General features: G+C 41.0%; 1 protein-coding gene across 5 annotated transcripts in view; it reads right to left on the bottom strand.

Moving 5' to 3' along the window:
* Positions 1-25,889, bottom strand: part of grm5b (glutamate receptor, metabotropic 5b) — a 93,893-nt gene that overhangs the window by 51,212 nt on the left and 16,792 nt on the right. For all 5 annotated transcript variants that reach the window (XM_039826185.1, XM_039826166.1, XM_039826176.1 and 2 more), the window contains 2 exons: positions 14,955-15,029; positions 13,194-13,368 (listed from right to left, as the gene is read on the bottom strand). In XM_039826185.1, the coding sequence (XP_039682119.1) occupies positions 13,194-13,368; positions 14,955-15,029 (250 nt within the window). The remainder of the gene's footprint in view (positions 1-13,193; positions 13,369-14,954; positions 15,030-25,889) is intronic.

The raw sequence follows: 25,889 nt of genomic DNA, 5'->3' as shown, positions 1-25,889 counted from the left end.
TGGCATAAATTATACTCCTACTGTGAGCAAGTTGCTTCACACACACACACACACACACACACACACACACACACACACACACACACACACACACACACACACACACACACACACACACACACACACACACACACACACACACACACACACACACACACACACACACCTGCTCTGCCCTAAACTGCTAATCTCTCTTCAATCATCTTCTCCCTTCCTTGCCTTTCTGCATCTTTCCATCCCCCTCCTCGCTCGGTTTGCCTGCTCTGCCCTCACCATGTCTTTGATCTGCTCTCACTATCATGCAAGTGTACAATCCACTGAAGATCAATTTTAAGGCAGCTTTGAGACATCTCAGATATTTTGCCACAAGATGCCATTTAACCTCTCTCTTAAATGTCTCTCAAATTTAAAACCACAAGGAAGTGTGGCCTTAACAGACAGCTGTGAAACTCCAGGGGTCTGACCTCTGCTAAACGATCAGTTTAGGGTCTGAGTTCGCATATATCACATTCTGACAAAAACACATGCGTGAGAGATGAGATAAAATCACAAATGAGAGAAAAAGAAAAGGGTAAAGGAACAGGCTGATAAGGAAGGGACAACAATATTAATGATGAGGGAGAGTCTGACAAAGATGAGAGAAATGTGACAAAACAAGAGAGGCATGGAAGGTCAGAGGGCAGTGGGGTCATAGAATTTGATCACAGAAATGTTCAGGCTCTGATCTGAATTTCACTGAAATGGCCATTGGCATTATAAAAAAGCGGCCCTTCTAACAGTGCTGAATGTAGTTATTGTCACTCTTCTTATGACTGTTAGAAAAAAACTGCTATACAGTACACATTTCCTGACAGTAACACATACATAGTATTAATATAGTTGCACCCACGCATGCACATAGCCATGCATGCGCATGCGCCACATATCACCCCAGCTGCTAGGCTGGATTCATCCAAATATGGCAGGGGATATTTCCATGGCAACAGCAGGCAGAAGGGCTGCAGACTTGTGCTGGGTGATCTCCAGAGATAGTCTGCTTTTTGACTTTTGATTCAAACTATTTTCCTTTAATTCATTCAACAGTATGGTCCATATCTTCAGCAGAGTACAACTATCTGCCTCTTGTGAAATCACAGGGAATACAGCAGTGGTGACATACAGTGCCTTGCGAAAGTATTCGGCCCCCTTGAACGTTTCGACCTTTTGCCACATTTCAGGCCTCAAACATAAAGATATAAAACTGTAATTTTTTGTGAAGAATCAACAACAAGTGGGTCCCAATCATGAAGTGGAACGAAATTTATTGGATATTTCAAACCTTTTAAACAAATAAAAAACTGAAATATTGGGCGTGCAAAATTATTCAGCCCCCTTAAGTTAATACTTTGTAGCGCCACCTTTTGCTGCGATTACAGCTGTAAGTCGCTTGGGGTATGTCTCTATCAGTTTTGCACATCGAGAGACTGACATTTTTGCCCATTCCTCCTTGCAAAACAGCTCGAGCTCAGTGAGGTTGGATGGAGAGCGTTTGTGAACAGCAGTTTTCAGTTCTTTCCACAGATTCTCGATTGGATTCAGGTCTGGACTTTGACTTGGCCATTCTAACACCTGGATATGTTTATTTGTGAACCATTCCATTGTAGATTTTGCTTTATGTTTTGGATCATTGTCTTGTTGGAAGACAAATCTCCGTCCCAGTCTCAGGTCTTTTGCAGACTCCATCAGGTTTTCTTCCAGAATGGTCCTGTATTTGGCTCCATCCATCTTCCCATCAATTTTAACCATCTTCCCTGTCCCTGCTGAAGAAAAGCAGGCCCAAACCATGATGCTGCCACCACCATGTTTGACAGTGGGGATGGTGTGTTCAGGGTGATGAGCTGTGTTGCTTTTACGCCAAACATAACGTTTTGCATTGTTGCCAAAAAGTTCGATTTTGGTTTCATCTGACCAGAGCACCTTCTTCCACATGTTTGGGGTGTCTCCCAGGTGGCTTTTGGCAAACTTTAAACGACACTTTTTATGGATATCTTTAAGAAATGGCTTTCTTCTTGCCACTCTTCCATAAAGGCCAGATTTGTGCAGTATACGACTGATTGTTGTCCTATGGACAGAGTCTCCCACCTCAGCTGTAGATCTCTGCAGTTCATCCAGAGTGATCATGGGCCTCTTGGCTGCATCTCTGATCAGTCTTCTCATTGTATGAGCTGAAAGTTTAGAGGGACCGGGCCGGGTCTTCGATTTGTAGTGGTCTGATACTCCTTCCATTTCAATATTATCGCTTGCACAGTGCTCCTTGGGATGTTTAAAGCTTGGGAAATCTTTTTGTATCCAAATCCGGCTTTAAACTTCTCCACAACAGTATCTCGGACCTGCCTGGTGTGTTCCTTGTTCTTCATGATGCTCTCTGCGCTTTACACAGACCTCTGAGACTATCACAGAGCAGGTGCATTTATACGGAGACTTGATTACACACAGCTAGATTCTATTTATCATCATTAGTCATTTAGGTCAACATTGGATCATTCAAAGATCCTCACTGAACTTCTGGAGAGAGTTTGCTGCACTGAAAGTAAAGGGGCTGAATAATTTTGCACGCCCACTTTTTCAGTTTTTTATTTGTTAAAAAAGTTTGAAATAGCCAATGAATTTCGTTCCACTTCATAATTGGGACCCACTTGTTGTTGATTCTTCACAAAAAATTACAGTTTTATATCTTTATGTTTGAGGCCTGAAATGTGGCAAAAGGTCGAAACGTTCAAGGGGGCCGAATACTTTCGCAAGGCACTGTATTGGCTGCCATGGAAATGCAACTACACTGCTTGAACTGTAAGACTGCAAAATAATATAGATTGGTTTTAACCTATGACATAGTTATATCAATTGTATTTGTACTTTTAAACAATGTTTTTGCTGTTTTTAATCAACTTGGGTCACATTGAGGACATGCACAGCACAGAGAGTATTTCCCTGAAATCTGATGCTGCAAAACAGCTGCAAATGAGAAAATACAGCCAATTATAAATGGCACTGATGGAGTGGACACACAGTAACAGGTAAAAGGCAGACAGTGCTTGGGAGGGAAACATATTTCAAAGTGAAATGACTGACCATAAAATACAGAGATGTTGTTGCTGTGAAGTTAAAGTTAAACTCCTGCTGCCTGCTTTACCCAATAAACCATACATCTATACATTCACTCCACAAACTAACACATAATGTAGATTGGTCTGGTACAGTGTGTATACACACACGCGCGCGCGCACACACACACACACACACACACGCACACACACACACACACACACACACAGCAATCTTTCTGTAATATGTCATTTAGAGGATTAAGGATTTGTGAAGCTTTTTTAGACAAACAAATCAAACAGCATTTGCCCATATTTGCTACAGGGCCGTGTCAAAGAGGCATTATCAAAGGAAATGTGTGTTCAACACAATTATGTATTTCGGAGGGTGGGTTTTATGGAAAAAACTAATGATATGTGAATGTGAATTTGTGCTCGTAAGTGCGTGTGTACGTGTAGATGTGTAAGTGTGTGTGTGTGTGTGTGTGTGTGTGGGGGGAGGGGGTGGTCTGTAGCCTGCTGAGACCATGAGGAATTATAGGACAGAAGATATCAATACAAATTAAAGTGTGTGTGTGTGTGTGTGTGTGTGTGTGTGTGTGTGTGTGTGTGTGTGTGTGTGTGTGTGTGTGTGTGTGTGTGTGTGTGTGTGTGTGTGTCTGTGTGTTAATGTGGGTTTTTAGGATTATTTCTAGAAGAACATCAAAAATCTAAAACCAGAAACAGTGAAACTGAACCTGCTGAAGCTTTTTAACATGTTAAGAGCAATTTAATGTAAATATCCAGCAATGGCAGTATTCCTGATGTCACCCTAAAGCCTTCACTGCACTAAATAACCTTAGGTTTATATTATGCTAATGTTAATTACGATAATGTTATTATCCCTGTTATCAAAATTACACAAAGCCTGTAAAAATACATTTACTGAAAAAAAACATGTTAAAGTGATCAGTTCATCAAATGTGCAATGTCACTGCAATGTTTATATCGAAATTTCAAAATGGCAAATGGTGCAGATCCTGTGATGGTTGGGGTCTGCTGGATGTGAGTTTTTGTTTTGTTTTCTAGTTCTATTTCATTTCCGCTGTCAGTCTCCTCTGTTTGCCTTGCCTCTCTCTGTGTCTCCTGTGTTTTCCCCTCCTCCTGCCCGCTCCTGCCAGCTGACTACACACACCTGCTCATCATTCCACCATCACCTCTCCCGCCGCACCCACCTGCCAGCCATCTACAATCAAGCCCAGTATATGAACCCCGGATCCACTAATCATCTTCGCTTGATCGTTGCTTCAGCCACCTTGGTGCCACGCAATACGAGCTCTCTAAAAGAACTACTTTGTACTTACCTGTCCTTGTCTGTTGCTAACCCTGTCTGTGGTTTCTCCTCTGTAGTCATCTCCTCCATCTCCCTCAGTTAACTTCAGTCAGCTGGCTTCACCATTCGGTCCCCTGCTCACGGCTCCCTGCTCCACCTTGCCTCCGCTTCAGCTCCTAGCGGCCTCCGCTCCTGCTCCCAGACATCCCTCCCTCGACTCCCATATTCCCCGGACTCCTCCTTGGCTTCCCCAGCCCCAGTTTCCCCGCGCTCCCCTAGCTCCCTCGCCATCATATCACCAGCTAGCTCCCTCGCCATCATATCACCAGCTAGCTCCCTCGCCATCCTTTCACCAGCTAGCTCCCTCGCCATCCTAGAAGCCCTCACTCCTACCCTTGGCGTCCGCCTCCCCACTCCTCCCTCTTTTCTGTTTTTCCCTAATAAACCGGTTTGTGCTGAGCCTAGCGTTTGGGTCCGTTCTGTCTCCCTCACAACAGATCCTTTGTCATGTAGGAGGAGCGTAACCTTGAAGTGGCACAGACTTTGATTTCGAAGAAAGAGTTTAAGGAAGGAAAGAAGTTGCTACCAAAATCTACAATAATTATACTTATCTTTACAATTATCAGGAGAAGGGTACTAAAGCTGTGTCAGAGAGGTCCCATTCAGACCAATAGTAGAAGTGGATTGTGGTTTGTATTGCCTAATTTTAAAAAGGGGTACAGTATAACTGTTTCCGAGTTCACTACGGCTATGTTCACACTGCAAGTCTTAATGCTTAATTTGGATTTTTTTTCCTCAGATTTTTTTGTTTGGCTGTTCACATTACCTTTATAAAATGTGGCCTATATCAGATTCCAGTGTGAACTGTTTGCGGTTTCAAACTGACCCGCATGCGCAAAAGAACAGTAACAATGACATCACACGCAGCACACTAGGGAGGTTATGGAGGAAGTAAGCACTTTCGCTTTTATTTCAAAATGTTTGTGTAACGGCAGCCGTAACATTAATGAGCAGGTTCTGAGAGGTTCTGAGGTTCACTGCTTCGCCCTGCCCAGGCATAGTTCACCATCTTTCGGGTCCTATCGCACGCGCACATGCTCCACCTCCCCGACGGTGCGGGCAAGATGGGCCAGTGGTGCGCCCAACCCCGAGAGGCCGGGATCCCACCTCAGCAGGGGGGCACCGGCCCTCACTTTCATTGCGCCACAGGGCGACACTCTGACTCGCGCGTGTGTTTTAGACTCCTTGGTCCGTGTTTCAAGACAGGTCGGGTGGGTTGCCGACATCGCCAACGCGGTTGGGGCGCACTGAGGACAGTCAGCCCCGGTTGACAGCCGCACCGGGAGCAGGGGGCCCCGCCCCTCCCCGTGGGGAGAGAGGGCGCAGCGAGGGTTATTGACGTAAAAGTCGTATCAAATCCGCCATGGTTGTTCACACTGTGGCCGCATTGAAAAAAAGAAATAAATAAAATCAGACCTGGGTCTGATTCAGGACCACATATGGAAGTTAGGGCTTTGACTTTTGCCCAGAAATCATATTCGAAGTTCGTTTGTTTATTAATATTAATATTCAAATATATTCAAATATTTATTAATAATATTTTGATCATTAAATGCCTTCAGTAAGACCTATATTGAGATCAAACTTAAGTTGTAGATGTTCTGTCCACCAGAGGACAGCGTATCAGTCAGTTTTCAGAAGAAAAACACTGCCACGACTGTTTTTTTATTAAAAGTCAGACCCTGGATTAAACACAAACAGTATGCTTTCAATAGGAAGTTCGGAGCTTTCACCGTAGCCTACGTAAGTGGTCTGATGTTTATACTTGTGCGCTGGTGTGTGCGTGTGTGTAGAGTGAGAGAGTGACGTGATTACCGGTAGCTTCAGAGTGAGTAGCGACTCTAGAGTCATAGTGAGAGGAACAAAGCGTCTCCCCTGTTCTTTGAGACATCTGTAGCAGAAAAGTTAACCCTCTCCTTGATTTCACGTTGTTTATGGAGAAGGAGAACCAGGAAATGAGTCGGGGGAAATGCAAGCTACGGCCGAGCGACGTGCGTCGCCGCAACGTGTGGTTACATTTTGAAATGCGTGAAAAAGCCTCGGAATCTGAATTGAAAACAACGTTTACAAGCAAACATATTTACCAAAAATAATGCCCATAACAGGTTTGAATATTAAGGTCTGTCTAATATTCGTTCGAATATCATTATTTTTTTAAATATTCGAATTATATTCGAATAAGAAATTCTGAGTCAAAGCCCTAATTGAAGTGGCCTGAATCTGATTTGAAAATCGTATTTGGGCCACTTTTGCCTGCAGTCTGGGTGGAAGATGTATCAAGCTCAAATAAATTTACTAACCAACTGAGTATTCATCACACAGTGACTTGACCAATTCAAAAAAAGATACAAGATCCATATCAAGACACATCACATCCAGGCAATGTTAGAGGCGGTACTACAGACAGACAGGATTCAGTGAGAAATCAAACCAAGCACACTGCCCATCTCTAATGCAAATCTGCAAATGCAATCTGAAGATCTTGTAGTAGTCTATTTTATTAATGACCATACTTATCTAAATAATCTTCTGTGTGCCCTTGTGGTAATATAATTATATTGGTGTTCTGCCCAACTTAGCTAATCAGAAGTTCCTTCCACAGACCTCCATTGAGCAGGGCAGCCACCCATGACCATCTCCAATTTACAACTACAGTCCGTTATGATACTGACGCTAACGAAGGCTGATATTCAATTAACCGATCTAATCAAGACAGACTGGCCATAGACCGAGGACTACAAGATATACTGTAAAAAAATGTCAATTTTAACAAGCCATTAGAGTCTATATTCAGCATTAGAAAATAATTTTCTTCACACATGTGGAAAGCCAAATGGTGTGATCTCTTGAAAAGTGGCCATTCAGTTTTAAATTAGGAGGACTGTTCAACTGGTATCAAGTAGAGGTGTTGAAATTAATCAAATAATCGATGCATCGGGATGCGGACATGGACGATGCTGCATCGATGCAGTGACCCACCATAATCGATTATAACGCAACAATGCCGCTCGTTAATTTTCTGGCCGCGGCATAACATTCAAATGAAAAATAACATTCTCAGTAGCCTAGCTAGCCCGTTTCACACACACACACGCGCAAAACGTCTGAGCGGAGACACGGAGAGAGTGGAGAGAATCGCAAATCAAGAAGAGAAAAGAAAACACTGAGAAACATCGAGACACACTAGTTAGCTTGGAGAAGTTCTAAGTGGAATAACGAAGCTGAAGAGGTGTAACTATGCAATGCAAGTTTGTCAAGTCAAATATCCTATATGGCTTTAATAGAAAAATGTATTTTAAAGCATCGTGATGCATCGAGATATCGAATCGAAGACCTGATAATCATAATCGAAACATCAGTGAAGATTCACACCTCTAGTATCAAGATGGGGTTGTATAATTTAAGGAAACTGCTGGAATCCATTGATTAATTTAATTTATTTTATTTGTTAACATGGAATAAACTGCAAATTGCTATGCCGAATTTCAGAGCCAATGTGGTGTATCATAATTGGTCTTTTCATCTTATTCATCTTTCTTTTGTATCTATTATTCACATGTACAGTGCCTTGCGAAAGTATTCGGCCCCCTTGAACTTTTCGACCTTTTGCCACATTTCAGGCCTCAAACATAAAGATATAAAACTGTAATTTTTTGTGAAGAATCAACAACAAGTGGGACACAATCATGAAGTGGAACGAAATTTATTGGATATTTCAAACCTTTTAAACAAATAAAAAACTGAAATATTGGGCGTGCAAAATTATTCAGCCCCCTTAAGTTAATACTCTTTACTAATACTATAGCGATTACAGCTGTTAAGCCTTGGGGTATGTCTCTATCAGTTTTGCACATCGAGAGACTGACATTTTTGCCCATTCCTCCTTGCAAAACAGCTCGAGCTCAGTGAGGTTGGATGGAGAGCGTTTGTGAACAGCAGTTTTCAGTTCTTTCCATAGATTCTCGATTGGATTCAGGTCTGGACTTTGACTTGGCCATTCTAACACCTGGATATGTTTATTTGTGAACCATTCCATTGTAGATTTTGCTTTATGTTTTGGATCATTGTCTTGTTGGAAGACAAATCTCCGTCCCAGTCTCAGGTCTTTTGCAGACTCCATCAGGTTTTCTTCCAGAATGGTCCTGTATTTGGCTCCATCCATCTTCCCATCAATTTTAACCATCTTCCCTGTCCCTGCTGAAGAAAAGCAGGCCCAAACCATGATGCTGCCACCACCATGTTTGACAGTGGGGATGGTGTGTTCAGGGTGATGAGCTGTGTTGCTTTTACGCCAAACATAACGTTTTGCATTGTTGCCAAAAAGTTCGATTTTGGTTTCATCTGACCACAGCACCTTCTTCCACATGTTTGGTGTGTCTCCCAGGTGGCTTTTGGCAAACTTTAAACGACACTTTTTATGAATATCTTTAAGAACTGGCTTTCTTCTTGCCACTCTTCCATAAAGGCCAGATTTGTGCAGTATACGATGGATTGTTGTCCTATGGACAGAGTCTCCCACCTCAGCTGTAGATCTCTGCATTTCATCCAGAGTGATCATGGGCCTCTTGGCTGCATCTCTGATCAGTCTTCTCATTGTATGAGCTGAAAGTTTAGAGGGACGGCCGGGTCTTCGTAGATTTGTAGTGGTCTGATACTCCTTCCATTTCAATATTATCGCTTGCACAGTGCTCCTTGGGATGTTTAAAGCTTGGGAAATCTTTTTGTATCCAATCCCGGCTTTAAACTTCTCCACAACAGTATCTCCGGACCTGCCTGGTGTGTTCCTTGTTCTTCATGATGCTCTCTGCGCTTTACACGGACCTCTGACACTATCACAGAGCAGGTGCATTTATACGGAGACTTGATTACACACAGCTGGATTCTATTTATCATCATTAGTCATTTAGGTCAACATTGGATCATTCAGAGATCCTCACTGAACTTCTGGAGAGAGTTTGCTGCACTGAAAGTAAAGGGGCTGAATAATTTTGCACGCCCACTTTTTCAGTTTTTTATTTGTTAAAAAAGTTTGAAATAGCCAATGAATTTCGTTCCACTTCATAATTGGGACCCACTTGTTGTTGATTCTTCACAAAAAATTACAGTTTTATATCTTTATGTTTGAGGCCTGAAATGTGGCAAAAGGTCGAAACGTTCAAGGGGGCCGAATACTTTCGCAAGGCACTGTATGTGTCCAATTTCCTGTGACTCCCAGTAGTTGTCACTGCTAATTTTACTGGGGAGGAGTTAAAGGGAACCTATTATGCTTTTCCATATTTTCTGTCAAATCTATATGCTACAATGTCAGATTTTCAGAAAAACCTCAGATTTCCCAATGTTCTGAATGCTCCGCTTTGAAAAAAATGTTCTACTCTTGGCTCGGTGTCACGTAACACAGAGCAAGGTTTCTATGATTGGTCCAGGCAGCTGACTGCAGTTTTTAGGCTACTGCTGTGTTTACATAGGACTAGCTACATGCTAAATCAGGGAAAGTTGTAATCTTGGCTGCCACTGTTGTTAATTTCTCCCCCAATTTTGGGTCATGTTACTGCTGCAACATATCTGGTTGGGTAGTATTTGGTTCAGAAGCTTTAATCTGTGATTTTTGACGGTAGAAAGTGCTGCTTTTTCCTTTACAATCCACTACTAACTACAAGTAACTGCATGCTAACGCCAGGGAAACCTGCAATCTTGGCTGCTAATGTTGTTAATTTCTCCGCAAGGAAACCTATCCGGTTGGGTAGTTTTTGGTTTAGAAGCCTTTATTGGTGATTTTTCATTGTACAAAGTCCTGCTTTGTTGCAGTCAGTCTCAAGCTCGAAGTGCAACAACAGCAGAGATTCCAGAGACTCGGAAAATGCGGAAGCGCGCTGGCATGCAAACACGTTCTAGTAGAATCACAAAATACAAGTATGAATCTGAAAACAGTATAAAATAGGTCTCATTTAAGCCTTGGTTATACTCACGCGTAACACCGTGGCGCAAGCTTCCGCAGATGGTGTGTGAGCTACGAGCATGTACAGAGGTGTTTATGCTCAACACATTGTTTGTTGCAGTATTCTTTGAAACGCCAGGGAGCGAACAAACAAAATAAACTGTGAATATGAGAGAGCACTGTTGTGGGCTTCTCGTCAGTTTCGTAGCTTTGAGCCACCATTCAAAACAGATCAAACCCTCTGTATTGTAAATAGTCACAACTTAAAAACAACTTAACCCATGACAGGTTATCAAAGCTATGACTTTGATTCCATGAGGACAGGAAACATATCTTGGTTTTATGATCTTTCACTCTCTCCTTTCACTTTCATCTATAATATAATAGCAAGGCAAACCCATATAAAGCTTGTATAAATGTTTAGTATGGTTTAATACTTTACCTCACTCTCAGCGGGATGACAACGATGATGATGTAGTAGATGGAAGATGATGAGTAGGATGAGCGTGATGATAATGAGCATCATGGTGGCAATGACAACAAAAATGATGCTGGCTACGATTTAGTTACACAGCGCAGATCACTGCGGGAAGAGTAGAATTACAGTAGGATTACATTTGTGGCATTTTAATGGTAATTACATACATATAATCTATTCAAAGTTTTGTTCTCTGCATATTGGCTAGGATAGGTGCTAAAAGCGCGCACACACACACACACATTTGGACTGATGGTTATTTTTGCAAGTGAATTGTAGGAGGAATTTATCTAAGTGAGAACAAAGCTTACAGTAATGTGAAAACCACCTCCAAAAAATTAAAACAGCATGTGTGTCCGTGTGTTTTTGTGAGTGTATAAAGGGTAATGAGGTCTGTTGATATACGGTTTGGATGTACAGTCGATTTTGGTATTTAACAACATTCAGTATTCTTCTCTACGTTTCTGATACAAAGACTACTGCTCCACCATTTTACAAAGGCATGGCAACAATCTACGGTTTTTCAATTAACAAGTCAGACAGTTCAAAATTGAATGGTCTTTGAAAATGAGTTTTTTTTTAAACAAAGTGGGCTCAAACAAGAGTTAGAAATGGTCCAGCCACAGAATAAACTTTACTTGTTGCCCAGTTGTAACATCAGCCCTGGCTACTACTGTACACACACCAGGGTTTCCTGCACCCTTCCGTAGCAAAAGCAGGCCCCCTCCTCTAGTGATGCACCGAAATGAAAATTCTTGGCCGAAACCGAAAACCGAAAAAAGAGGAAACCAAGACCGAAAACCGAAACCGAAACACCGAAAGAAATTAAGCCAATTATTAGTACCATTGCATTTATGGCTATGACTGTGTACTAACTTTACTAAAATCAAGGCATTGCAATTGTATAAATTAATATTAAAATTTAATTAAAAAAATATCTAGCAGAAATATGGCTACAATCTGATAGTCACATACAGTATACAGTAGCCTAAGAACAGAATAGCTTACCTATTGTTATTATTATTTGAGGCACTTTCTTGCAGGATTTCACTGAACATATCAGACAACGAGGGTGCATGCCCCTCATCTGGTGCAGCGAGACAAGTCTTTTTTTCTGCGCTCTGATCTCCTGCGCTGGGCGCTGCTCCGTCTCCGTCTCCACGCGGGTTCTCCGCATCCATCGCGGCCTGGATCATTTCTCGTGCGCCCTGCTTTATTTCCGCATCCAAGTAATGGTGTTTATAACGCGGATCAAGTACAGTCGCGATGAAGTGCAGAGGATCCGAACAGATCTCAGTGAAACGTGTGCTGACAGACTCTAAGAGCGTACTTTTCATTGTTTTCACTCCGTGGTCCGTCTCAACCTCTTTGCTTAGGAGACGCTTTGCAGGTGGAACGGATCGGGTACTGACACACGTGCAGGTCGCGGTTTCTGTTTGCGTCATCACAACATTTTCGGCCGTATTGTTTCGGTGATAAAAGTATTTCGGCCGAAAACCGAAAATGCCCTTTTGGGCCATTTTCGGCCGAAAATTTTCGGTGGCCGAATATTCGGTGCATCCCTACCCTCCTCTGAATTAATGACCTGAAATGTCTGAATCTGCCTAACTCAGCTCAGCTAATTACAGTGAATGGTCTATTAGGTTTACCAGTCATTTGCTTAATGGTAATTAATAACAAAAACAGTATGTTATAAAATCAGCAAATAACACTTGCACGTTTTGTCAGTTAGGAAATGTTTGGATGCAAATTGCTAAATCGGTCAATATTATCTGGGGGGCAACCAGCACTGCTAGTCAAAGACCAGGGTGAAGTTACCTTGAAGTTTGATAATCACCACCTGGATGCATATTTTATGAAAAGAACTTGATTGAAATGAGTTTGAAGTAGATATTTACCAGCTGGGCTCTTATTTTTATATTAATAGCACTGTGTTCATAATCATCAATGGCTCTCATAAGAGGGTTATTTTAGAGAAAAGTGCAGAGCCACAGCTTTGCCTCTCCATCTGCCCTCCAAAACATCCAGTGTGTGAAATCCCCAGTCGCTCACACAATTTCAATATAGCTGCCTGGCTATACTGTATAACATGGAACACACCACAAAACAGATTTTATTCCAACTGAATTACCGTTTTTACTGATCCGAGCATATTCAATTTCCATACATTGAGCAAGACTCACAGAGAAAACAGAGGAAATCAAGGACCCATTGACACATCTCAATCATATTAAAATATTCCCGGGGAAAACCCTGTACTGTATATGTACGACAATATACCACTGCTCAACATAACACAGTAGAAGTGAATTTTGTAGCTCCACTGACCTGCCGATGAGTAGGAACTCTCCTACCAGTGCCTGGCGTCTCATGGCCATGAGGATGTTGCGGACAGTCATGCCTTCACAGAAACATGCCACCACCCTGGCCTTGGGCAGGTGGCCCCTCAGTCTCTCCAGCAGCCGATCAAAGCTCTGCTCTCCAGCATTGCTCCAGATTTTGCCTAGGGAAAACATGTCAGACAAATACAAACATGGTCTGTGACGGGTGCGATATGCATCTCTGTTGCTTCATGTGTTGTGAAGTGTTGAGTTTCTTTTGGGGTTTTCTTTTGTCACAGTTTCTCTATTTCATTATTTAATTGTGCTCAAGTGTCAACCACCTTACACCCACTGTGTGAAATTAGGGGTGGTACGGTTCACAATACCCACGGTTTGGTTCGTATCACGGTTTTAGGGTCACGGTTTTCGGTTCTGTACGGTTCTTGTCATTTTTTCTTTTAATCTTTAACACTCCAGAAATATACTTCAGCATACAGTATATAGCTTAATTATTCACAATGTAGGATACAGTATTAAATAATTATATAGTTATATCATGTAGCCTAATCATGCACAAACTGAATTTGACTTGACTTTAAGCACATTATTAAGACCATCTCTGAGCAAAGCTAGCTGAGATTTTAATACAGCAAGAGGGAAGACATTGTCGTGATTTCAACAAGCTTTTCATTTATTTGGCAAAAAAAAGGAGAATGTGTATTGCCATCTACAGGAACTTATGTGCCTTTTTTGCACATGAAGATTGAAATATTACAGAATATCAATTGAAATAACTTGCATTTATCAAACTGCCAACTTCAGTGTAGCTCTTACAAAAATGTATCCTTTAAAAGAAAAAGAGAGGAACTCTTAAAGCTCCGTCTTTTGAATAAGTCAGAATACGTTAAACATAAAAACTGTTTACATTGTTAGTTAATTTCCTATCCTGGCCTGGGCTGGGACACACATACGGTTTGATAAAGTACTTATTGGACTTATCATTGTACTTAGAATAACGATCGTAGCTGTCAGGCCCTCCTGTATACGTCTCCTCTCTGTTTTTTCCTGCATCCACTGTGTGCGTTTGTGTGTGTGCGTACGTCAGTCGCGGGGAAAACTAAGCAGCCCCGGCCGCTGCAGTGACCCGACAGGATCTAAACTGCAGCTGCTTCAGCGAGTGAAAAAACGTTACAGCGTACATTGATGTTAAAATGTATACAGGTTGGCATGACGGCCGGAAATGTTTTGTCTTTCGCTGTACGTTTTGTTGGTAACTTGTTCACACCTCTTCTTTCGCGCGAAAGGGAAACACACTGAGGTCACATAGGGGGCACCTGACAGGCACGAGGCCACATTGCGCATGCGTCGAACTGTGCGGCACACACACGTTCCGAACCGAGACAAGCGGACCGAACAGTTCGGATGTTTTTTCATGAACCGTACCACCCCTATGTGAAATGGCTCTTTACAAAGTGATAAAACAACAAAATATAGGTCTTCTTGTTTAGTAGATGTCTGGAAAGTGAAACGACAGGTCAATTCATTTTAACTGCTGACACCATGGTGTCCTTGTTTGACAACATGTAAAAAAAGTCATTAGATGCAAGTGCTGCTAATGGCTGTTTGTGTGAAAATACTAACAAACCCTTACACAAACGGCACACACACTAAAATTCAATGCAATTTCTTACTCAACTACAAATTTTCTGTAATATTTGGATCAATAATTGCTTAGTTTACTGTGGTTGTCTTGACCAGATTAGCTTACCAGAGTGGGCAATACAGATGCCCTCCTTGGCCGCCATGTCCTTGAACGCTTCCATCCCACTTTCACCATAGTTGCCTGGAAAACCACAGAAAGGGTAAGAGATATTGAATCAATTTAGTTTTGTTTTAAAATTACCCAAACAGCAGAGGAGCATGGATGGATAGATGGATGGTTGGAATGATTATTGTCATCGGGGGAGAGGGGGAGGAGAGAGAGAGAGAGAGAGAGAGAGAGAGAGAGAGAGCTGAGCGCTGATCAGAAACTGAGAAAGACATTAACTATGTAGAGACACAGTGATCACAGCCTGGCCATAAGAGACTGGCCGACACAGGCAGACCTGGCTGCCTGGAGAAGACTACTGTCTACAGAGAGAGAGGTGGAGCCATGCTTCCTGCTACATAGCACATATAAAGATATTAGAACAAAAGTTCTTTATGAAAATTAAATGTAAACTCAGATTTTGATACACTCTCTGACCAGACAAAAATGCAACATCTACTTAGAGAAAATAGTGTCAGCGCTGTGGAAGCAGCTTGATATGGGAGTGCATGCCACAGCCTAAGAGACAACCAGCACAACAACACGTAACATCTGTCGTTCATCTTCTCACAGCTCACTCTAACCTGCTCATTTACTCCTCTACTTAAAGCGTTTTCCATGTTTTTTTTCCTTTCTTACATTTGACACAACGATCTTATATTAATATACTGTTGTTGCTTCTTTATTGACCATAAACAAATTAATTATCGACACACTATATTTTATTATTATTGTCTTGTTTTTTTTTGTTTGATGGTTTTTATAAATTTATATATTATAGTTTACTCAGTGTAAACTTGTATATATGTCATTTTTTCTCATCTTATTATTGAATTTTATTATTCTTTATGCTTTGGCAATATTGTTTTTCCTGACATTCATGCTAAAAAAGCAATCTGAATTAGAGAGAGAGAGAGAGAGCAACGGGAAGGAACTTGTTTTGGTGGAACGTGTACGTTCAAAAGTTGTTTTAGTCGTGCAACAGAAAGCTCAGATTGGACAGATAGTCTGGCTAGCTGTCTGGATTTACCCTGCAGAGATCTGAGGAGCAGTCAACCATAGTCTTCATAAATTCACCAGAGTTTAACATAAAGAAAGTGGAAGGTACCGGACATCCGGCCGAAATGAAAGACATCCGGCTGAATTTCCAGCGGCACCTGAACAATACCACAATTGGAACGTCGTGGATATAGACTACCTTAATATTAATAATATAAATTTTGAACACATCACAGTTTGATCAGTTACAATTCTAGTACCTTTATAGGAGTAGCCCAGAAGACGACCACCTCAATTAACATTATTTACTCAATTCAAGTGTGAACTGGCTTTAGCAAATTATAACACATTTTCAAATTCTCGCTAATAGACAATTTTTGATGGAAAAGATGACAGTTAAAGACCTGATCCCTTCCGTTTTTCAAAAACATGCCCACTGCAGTAACTCGCCTGCTACTGCACTAGCACTACTCATGAAAGCTCAGATTTATGTCAGAGAAAGCGTCTCCCCACTGTGGCACCCATTTCTTTGCCAGAGAAAGTGGGTGACCTGGAATTTATGCTAATAAATGGTTGTACACACTGGCAGAGAATATGATAGGATTCCCTTTTTTAATTTCTCTTTCTCCCTTTTTTACCAGTGTTTCTCTTTTCTCACTCAATGAGGTTGTTACCTATTCTGATGTTTCCTCTTTTTTACGGAGTATGTTATCAACAACAGTATGCAGTCTAATAAGGTATCATTGATCGGTGCTTTAATTGATTTGGAAAAAGAAGAAGTGAAAAGGAGAAAAAGTGATAGAAATGGAGTGAAAGAAGGATAGCGGGAAAAGAAGGGAAATCATGGCAGAAAAGGAGAGCACAAAAAGAAAATGAGAAAGAAAGCGAAATGTACACAGATATTAGAAGAGGTCCCACAATCCCTGACTGCTGCATCTCAGTGTGTGTGTGTGTGTGTGTGTGTGTGTGTGTGTGTGTGTGTGTGTGTGTGTAGTCAGGCCAATGATGAGTGTGGTGGAGTGAAGTGTAAAGTCCTGTTATTAGTGTCTCAGTGAGAGGAATGGGAGACAGATGGTACAGACCGTCCTTCCCCTGCACACATTGACACAGACACTCACGCACACACGCACACATTCATACTGTTACCATCATCAAAATCGATAAAGCTTGTAACCTACTTCACTCTGGTCTCAACAGGGATTTATGTGTCAGACATATCTCGCTCTCTCGCTCTCTCTCTCTCACACACACACACACACACACACACACACACACACAGTAAGCCTGTCTCTTGTGTCTCATGTGTCTCTTTATCACTCCGTTCTGCCTCTCCATCTCTCAAACATGCATGTACTACTTTACATTACTAGCACGCTCTTACACAAATAACTTATACTCCCATAGGGCTGGGCGATATGGACCAAAAGTCATATCCCGATATATTTTGGCTGAATATCGATATACAATATATATCGCGATATTTTTTCCGCGAAGTGAGAGCAAATGTTCAGTCAAAGCCCAAATCAAATTTGACATGTCACAAGTAGTTTCATAGAAACAGTTGCAAAATCAAATAAATAATAAACCGGTTTCTTCACCTGGTTCATGATTAAATGCTCAGCTGTTCAAATAACAATAAAATGTAAACCTAAATACTGTATAACAGGAGTAACTTTTTTGAAATCAAAGCTCCATAGGCTATTTGTGATTCGTTCCAAAGGTCAATTAAGCTTTTGATATTAATATAATCTACTTTGTTCAATGTAATGCCTCATGCCTGTAAGCCTAGGTTATAGTCCCATTCTTCCACTTGATACTGCTTCCACTTAAGTAAACTAAAAGATGAACTATCGACTACAAAACAAAGAAATTTATTATGATCGGTTCACAGATCTGACTCAAAACGGAAACTTCACCCTTCTGAACTAAGAGTTTCTGCTTCAAGGTGAAGTTTAAACAGACTGAAATGTCCAGGCTCATTCCTCCACTATTTATTTCTGTATGTATTTAAGCGTTACATGTAATTTTAACGGGCACTGAGCTCCACATCCTGCAGCCGCAGACGGTCGCTGCCCCGCTGTAGCTTCTTTCCGTCCGCCTGCCGCCGGCAAACTTAGTGGAACTTTCCGCCGATATCGACATACAGTTCGTCCTGGACTACGTGTAAGATCCTACCGGTCACAACTCTGTCTTTGGCTGGTCCGATCTGGATCAGCGGGGACCGGCGCAGCAGCGAGACGAAGCTGTGTTTTTGCCCGGGGGAAGAGACGCTGCGGCCGGCCACGGGGCTCTCCGCCTCCCGCTGCCGCCGGAGCTCAGATTGCTGGTCGAAGGCGGCATATATAATCATAAAACACATTGTCACCTGTTAAATGTTATCCATGCTGTTTGTTCTTTTCATTTCCTCTATCGAACATAATTAAGCAGTACAAAAGTCCGGCATCTTTAGCGTTGATCTGAATGCTTCGGACCCCTGTTCCAAGATGGCGGCGGGTTTTGACGTATGTTTAGAACCTCACGGCGACATATCTATGGGAGCAAGGATCACATTTGAACTATATCGATATATGCGATATGGTCTAATTCCATATCTCATTTAAAAATATATCGATATATTTGTTTATATCGATATATCGCCCAGCCCTATACTCCCATCACTCCCGAATAAAAAAAACCCCACACACATTCATCATTTTTAAATAAACTGAAGACTACAACCAAACGATAGAAGTCAAGTCTGTCCTCTCTTCCTCACTACTCGCAGACCTATTTGTCGCTTAATTTGACAAATACTGACCTCATATGGCAAGCATTAAAGGGGTGATAGAAAGATTATATAGGGTATTTCACACTGTTCCTTAAGGTCTCCTAATAGGGTATGTATGTAACATTGGTTGGGCTGAAAATTGCCCAAATGCTATTTTATGGGCCCATAACCCCCCTGTGAATATGGCCCTATTTGTAACAAGAGCTTTTCTTCCAAATATGGTATGAACATGAATATTTAGATGAGCTGCGCGCTGACTGGTTTGAGCGAACTACATAGAAACACATTGGAGACTCGACAGCAGGTCTCATATTTCAGACACTGCAATGTTTTGTTACTAAATTCACTTCTGAGACTTTTTTATGCGAGAAATCAACTATATAAAGCTCAAATATGGGCCGTTTTACAAAAATGTATGGCTAATTGCAAATTTGGTAAGACGTGTCGGATTTCAGGAGGTCCACACAGTCTGACGAGACAGCTGCAGCCTGCTGCGCTCTATACCCAGGAGAAAGTCACCATTTCTGGGTTAGCTACTGGACAACCGGGGCTCGGGGCTCCGCGGAGCTGTCCGGCTGCCGGCATAACTATATTTACAGTTTGAATTTCGTCACACCACTTATATAACAGCTACCCTAAGGTCTTACAAAGCTAACGCTTGTGTCAGATTTAAATGTAATGCATTTTTGTGAATAGGAGGGGTTTCGTTAGCTGCTACTGTCCATTCAATCCTATGGGTAGCTAAAGATCAAGGCTAGCTAGCTAGTTATACTTTCGGCATAACTATAATATATTTACAGTTTGAATTTTATCACGTCACTTATATAACAGCTACCATAAGGTCTTACAAAGCTAACGTTTGTGTCAGATTTAAATTGAATGCATTTTTGTAAATAGGAGGGGTTTTGTTAGCTGCTGGTGTCCCTTCAATCCTATGGGTAAAGATCACGGCTAGCTGCAGGCCCTGGAGCTCCGTCAGGGCCTCGGCATTTAGTAATCCAGTAACCCAGAAACGGTGACTTTGCGCGGGTATGGAGCACCGCGGGCTTCTGGTCGTGACGGAGATCCATTTAGCTCACAGCGAGCCGGGGTCTATGAATGAGGACACACCGGGTGGCGAGGCAGCACTGGCCGCTGTCACGTTAGCCTGCTGAGCTCCTGCTGAACTGCGACACACAGTCGGACAAAATTGTAACTTTCGTAAAACGGCCCATGTTTGACCTCTACATGGTTGATTTCTCGCATAAAAAAGTCTCAGAAGTGAATTTAGTAATTAAATAGCGGACCTCTGGAGATCTGCGTGACCTAGCTAGATTCAGAAGACTAAGCTGACCTCAGGTCAGTGGTGTAGCCTATGCAAATGTTGGGGCGTGACAAAGGCTAGGAGTTGGGAAGTTGACGTCAACTTTTAGCTTTGTTGAGATTTTCCCGTTTTCAGCAGCAGTTTCAAATTGTGAGATTTGCAGAGGAAAGGGGCGTTAATGGGATTTTGACAAGGTTTATAAATCACTAAACGGTTTAGGGCCAAAATACATTTCTGATCTGCTGTTACACTATGACCCACCCAGACCTCTCAGGTCATCTGGGACAGGTCTACTTGTTGTCCCCAGAGTCAGAACTAAACAGGGGGAAGCAGCATTCAGTTTTTATGCTCCACATATCTGGAACAAACTCCCAGAAAACTGCAGGTCCGCAGCAACTCTGTTCTTTCAAATCAAAGCTAAAGACCTATCTTTTTGATGTTGCCTTTCTTTAAATAACTGTTCATTTGTTATACTGAAGTTGCATTGATGACACTGTATGACACTCGATAACTGCTCTTTAATGTTTAATTTCTTATACTGCACTGTAACTTTTATTTGCGTATTTTATCTCTCAGTTCTTTAAATTCTTATACTGCACTATCAATTTTATTCTTGTCTTTTAATGTTTTAATTTGTTTTTAATCATTTTCTAACTGCTCTTTAATGTTTTATGTAAAGCACTTTGAATTGCCCTGTTGCTGAAATGTGCTATACAAATAAAGCTGCCTTGCCTAAAATCGGTTTTGCATTCTATAACCCCTTTAAACTAGGTCATCTATGTCACTAATCATCAAATGTTGACGTGGACTGTGAATAAATACAATACACATAAATGAAAATGAACACAAAATCTTACACTCCCCTTTCCAGTTCTTTAAGTTTAGTTCAGCATTGTACCTGCATTTCCTGCTTACTTCAATTCACCTTGCCCACCTACTCTCTATTGCCTTAAATCATGACTTTCATCCACTCACAGTTCACCTACACACAACTAGTAGCCATTATCTCCTGTGTATCCTCCACTGTGACCATCACATTTTGGAGCAAACACCTCACATACAGTACATTTACCTCACATGTGGTCACACTCTGTTTTCTTTATACCCCTTTACCAATTAGTGCTTTTGTCCATTTTACCTCTTACTGGTCTCCTCTACAAAGCTGTGTCTCTTTAATACCGATATCTAAATTTACCATTTCAATGATAAACAAAAAAGAACAAAAACAGCTTAAAGAAACATTTTCAGAGAAACATTAAAGATTAAAAAGGACAAAAGTCCTTCCTCGCTGTGTGCTTCCCCCATGTGTGCCCATCTACCCTCATATTCTTTAATCTCTCTTCCTCGTCTGGTTATTCCATCATGCAATCAAATGCAAAGCTGAATGGTCTTTTGCTTGCTCTCCCTGGAGCTCCTCCTCCTCTAGTTACTTGCTTCTTCTATGCCAGCTTTCCCTAGCAGCAAATCAAGCAGTGAAATTTAAGATACAGACACGGGTGCTTCTGGTGCTTCTGTGTCTTTTCCCCCATCGTTTCCATCCCTTCCCTCTCCCCCTTTCTCAATCCTTCTCAATTACTACCTCTTATCAGGTCTATTACATGCAATGACATGTTCCCTCCCTTTCCCCTCTTTCCCTTCCTTGTCCGTTTCCCCTTTTCAACCCTCATTCCCTCCAGTCACAGCTTTACGCAGAGAAAAACAACATGCAAAAAAATTTAAACATTATTAAGTAAAGGGCATCCTCCTGCCCTTGTATCCTATTCGTCTTGATCACTCTCCCTTTCTTGTTGTCTTTAAGTTCTCCTCGATCCTCACCAAAGCCCCCACCACCCCATATCAGGGCTTGACATTAACTTTTTGAGGCACTTACATTTACATTTCACTTGTCCATGACCAAAAGTCACTTGTCCGGGTAAAGATGTATCATGTTATACATTTCTTTGTGTTTTGCTAATGCAGAATTCGAACAAACCATTGAAAGCATCCAAACTCTATCAACATTAATAAAATTCAGTTGAAACAATAGAAACAAACGTGTCCCAATAATAGATTTTCCATTCAACAAGAAAAAAGGATCTCCAGACTCCATAATACAAAGTTATACTTTGCACGCCGGTGTGCAGAAGTTAATATACTGAGATTCTAGGTCAATATTTTAAAGTTTTTCATTACTTTCAGATTCCTAGTCAATATTCTGAGTTACTAAGTCAATATATTGAGATACTTTGTGATGTTGAGTCAATATATTGAGATACTAAGTCAATATTGAGACATTAAGTCAATATATTGAGATACTAAGTTATTGAGATTCTGCAAGTTACTGAGATTCTAAGTGAATATTTTAAAGTTTCTTATTACTTTCAGATTCCTAGTCAATATTCTAAGTTACTAAGTCAATATATTGAGATACTTTGAGATTTTGAGTCAATATATTGAGATTGTAAGTCAATATTTTAAATGTTCTCATTGCTTTGAGATTCTTAGTCAATATTCTGAGTTACTAAGTCAATATATTGCTATACTGAGCCAATATTTTGAGATATTAAGTCAATACATTGCGATACTAAGCCAATATATTGAGATTATAAGTCAAAATTTTGAGATAAGTCAATATATTGAGATACTACGCCAATATATTGAGATTCTAAGTCAATATTTTACATTTTCTCATTACTTTGAGATTCTTATTTTATATTCTGAGATACTGAGTCAATATATTGAAACACTAAGTCAATATTTTGACCAGAGGTAGTGGTGACTTGAACTTATACTATATCTAAAATGATTTTGTAGACATAACAATGGATTTTGCCACTAAATGTTGGGGTTAACTTTTTTTTTATTTATTTTTTTTAATACAATTTCACTTTCTACCCAGCAGAGGCTGATTTACCAAGGGATTCTTCAAAAGGTGTAGCTACTTTACAGTTGATTATTAGCTGATATTTAATCCAGCAAGTCGCAGAGCTGACAATAACTGACAGACAAACGAGCAGCAGAGTAGTAACGTTACAAGGCAGAGAGCCGGCCGCTAAATGAGTCAAATTAACTTCATGCTTCATCCACACAAAGCATATTGCTATCGCCACAAGTGACATCTGTATTCAGCTCATTTTCTGTGAACGATGTGGCAAGGGGGTAACGGTAAGGCGGAGTTAGCAAGCTAACGTTAGCCAACTAACACCGGCTGGCTCACCCATAGACAGTATATAATGGACCAATAGACCCTGTTGCTCTGGACGGAGACCAGTGAAGGCTATTAGAAGCACTTTTCCAGTGATGGCCAGCTTTACTGCGCAGCCTCCAACTGAGAGAGACAACGTAAATGTGACGTGAGCAACGTGTCTGAAAGTTGTAAGTCTTCTGGTAGCTGTGCCAAGAGAAAGGTCAATCATTCCCAATCTCACAGAGACGGAGAGTGTAGGTATATGTAAGGAGATAACATGGGCACAGGCTCATTATTGCTAACTAAAATGCTAGTTAACATTAGTAATTAAACTTAAATAGCTCATGTAAGTCGAAACTGCCTGCAAGCTTATCCTGTACTATACAGTAATTCCTCTACTATGTGACACAATCGTTAGCCTATTTTTTCAAAACCGTCTGCTACGGAGCCATAATGTGAGATACAAGGTAATGGAGCCTTTTATACATTGTCCTGTTTCTTTAGGAATAAACAATGGACAAATAGAGTCTTTAAACACTTCAGATGTAAAGTTATCAAGTCAAGTGACGTCAAAATGAATGCTAGTCAGTGGAATGCTAACGGGAGGTGATGGCTAGGTAGCATCAAAATGGCACCATAGGAGGTTCGAGTTCTGAAGCGAAGCTTACCCCCTTGGGCTCGCCATGCTTTCATGCTGCATCGCTTACAGAGAATGAGCTGAACAGCGGGCTGGGTCTAACGTTAGCGGCCCACTGACCTGCTGCAGCTGGGTCCGCTGCCCCGGATTGTGGGAAAAAAATGTTTTTGTTTCAAATCAGTAACATAGACGTAATGAGTGGCATATAACGTGAAGTAATATGGCATTTTATTTTGTTTGAGTTTTAACGCTCTTCCACTTGCCCTACAAAAAAATCCACTTGTCCCGGACAAGCAGACAAGCCTTAGTCGAGCCCTGCCATATCATATCTGGAATGCTACAACAATGTGCAGCTGAATGTCAAATACAGCAATACCCTGTGCCAGACACTCACACAGAGTAAAACAAGGTTACAGAATTACATGGCTAATAGAACACACATACACACAAATACATAACAGCATGCATGAGCACACAGATATGCACAGACTCATCTGTATAACGTATTGTGTTTGATTAAGTATCAGTCTACATTATTGAGCTATTATTAAGTAATTATAAAGTTAGTGACAGACATGGTATACCTTGTAATGTTGTCACTTAAAATTAGGGCTGCAATTGACAATTATTTTTATTATTGATTAATCAGCCAATTATTTTCTTGATGAAGCATTTAATCGTTTGATCTAAAAAAAAAAAAAAAAAAAGACTATTTATCGATTATCAGAATAGTTACAAATAAAAAATAGATCATAAAATCAGTTCAGTGATGCAAATCTATTCTGTAGCTTGCAGATGGCAAGCAAATATTTAGACTGCACTAATTTAGTCTGGTAAGACATGAACAGCTTCACTGAAGCTTTATATAAGCTCTTAGAGTTTCCAGTGGCAATTAAAAATTACTTTATTCTAACAAATGTATCTCTGTACAATATTTTCTTTTTCCTTTCTAGCTCTGTGAGTCATCCTGCATGCCTCTAATGCCAGTTAGTAGCTCAGTTCAAACCACTAATTGAGTGTTATTAGGTGAGAACAAACTCACAGACCTAAAGGGGTCACTAGCCATTTGGACGTTTAGACTTGTAGTCATAAAAAATAGCGGTTGGCTATATTTTGATGAATTTCCGATGATATGTGCATGCCGGTTATCCCTTTTTTTGCACATGAATTAGCCCCAGCCTACAGACAGGACCAGTGTTCAAATTACGTGGGAGCCAGAGGGAGCCGAGCTCCCATAGAGTGAGGACTGGCTCCCATGAAAGCACCAAAGTAAAAAATCTGAGGGGGTCTCTCATATCTGAAGGTGTCTGCCATATGTGGCATTGTAATTTAATCTTAATCAACGCTTATCATCCATCCCTGTGCGATCTCTTACCATTAAAGACATTAAATTAAAATACAGGCTACTACGGATGTAGACCTGAGCCTACCCTACGTTCATGAACGCAGCATGACTGCACTGCACTTCACCACCACACCAACAGGCTACGTGAGCAAACCGCATATCGATTTCACAGCACTCGCAAGTCCGAAGAAGTGACCTTGCTTTTAGCTTAATGTGCTTTTGAGGTAAATACCAATACATATAAATATCACTGTCAGTTATGCCACCGAAAAAAAGGTCACCTGCGCCGAATTCATTTTCGGCCCTGACAAGTTTCGGTTTTACCACCAAAAAAACAAAAAATAGTTGCAGATTTAGAATCAGAAAATACCAAGTCCTCCCAGAGTTGTGCCTTTTGTCATTAGTTTTGTTTTCAATAACTTTGTAAACAGTGGAAGTAAGCCAACAGCTACATGCAAGGTACTATGTGGCACCAAGATAAATGCTGCCGGATCAACAACGTAGAACTTCATCAGGCATCTCAAAACGCACCTAAATAGGTCGGTCACACACTAATGTAAAAGAAACGTTAGATTTAGCATATATCCTCATATGTAACAAGCTAACCATCGCAAAGTGCTGTGCTAATGCTGGGAACAGGCAGATTGTATCTTCATAGTTAGTAGTTGCTGAGCCTCAG

The sequence above is a fragment of the Perca fluviatilis genome, chromosome 2 (genome assembly GCF_010015445.1).
Source record: "Perca fluviatilis chromosome 2, GENO_Pfluv_1.0, whole genome shotgun sequence".
NCBI classification, from domain to species: Eukaryota; Metazoa; Chordata; class Actinopteri; order Perciformes; family Percidae; genus Perca; species Perca fluviatilis.
Note: the sequence above shows the minus strand (reverse complement) of the source record. Positions and strands in the feature narration are given on the sequence as shown.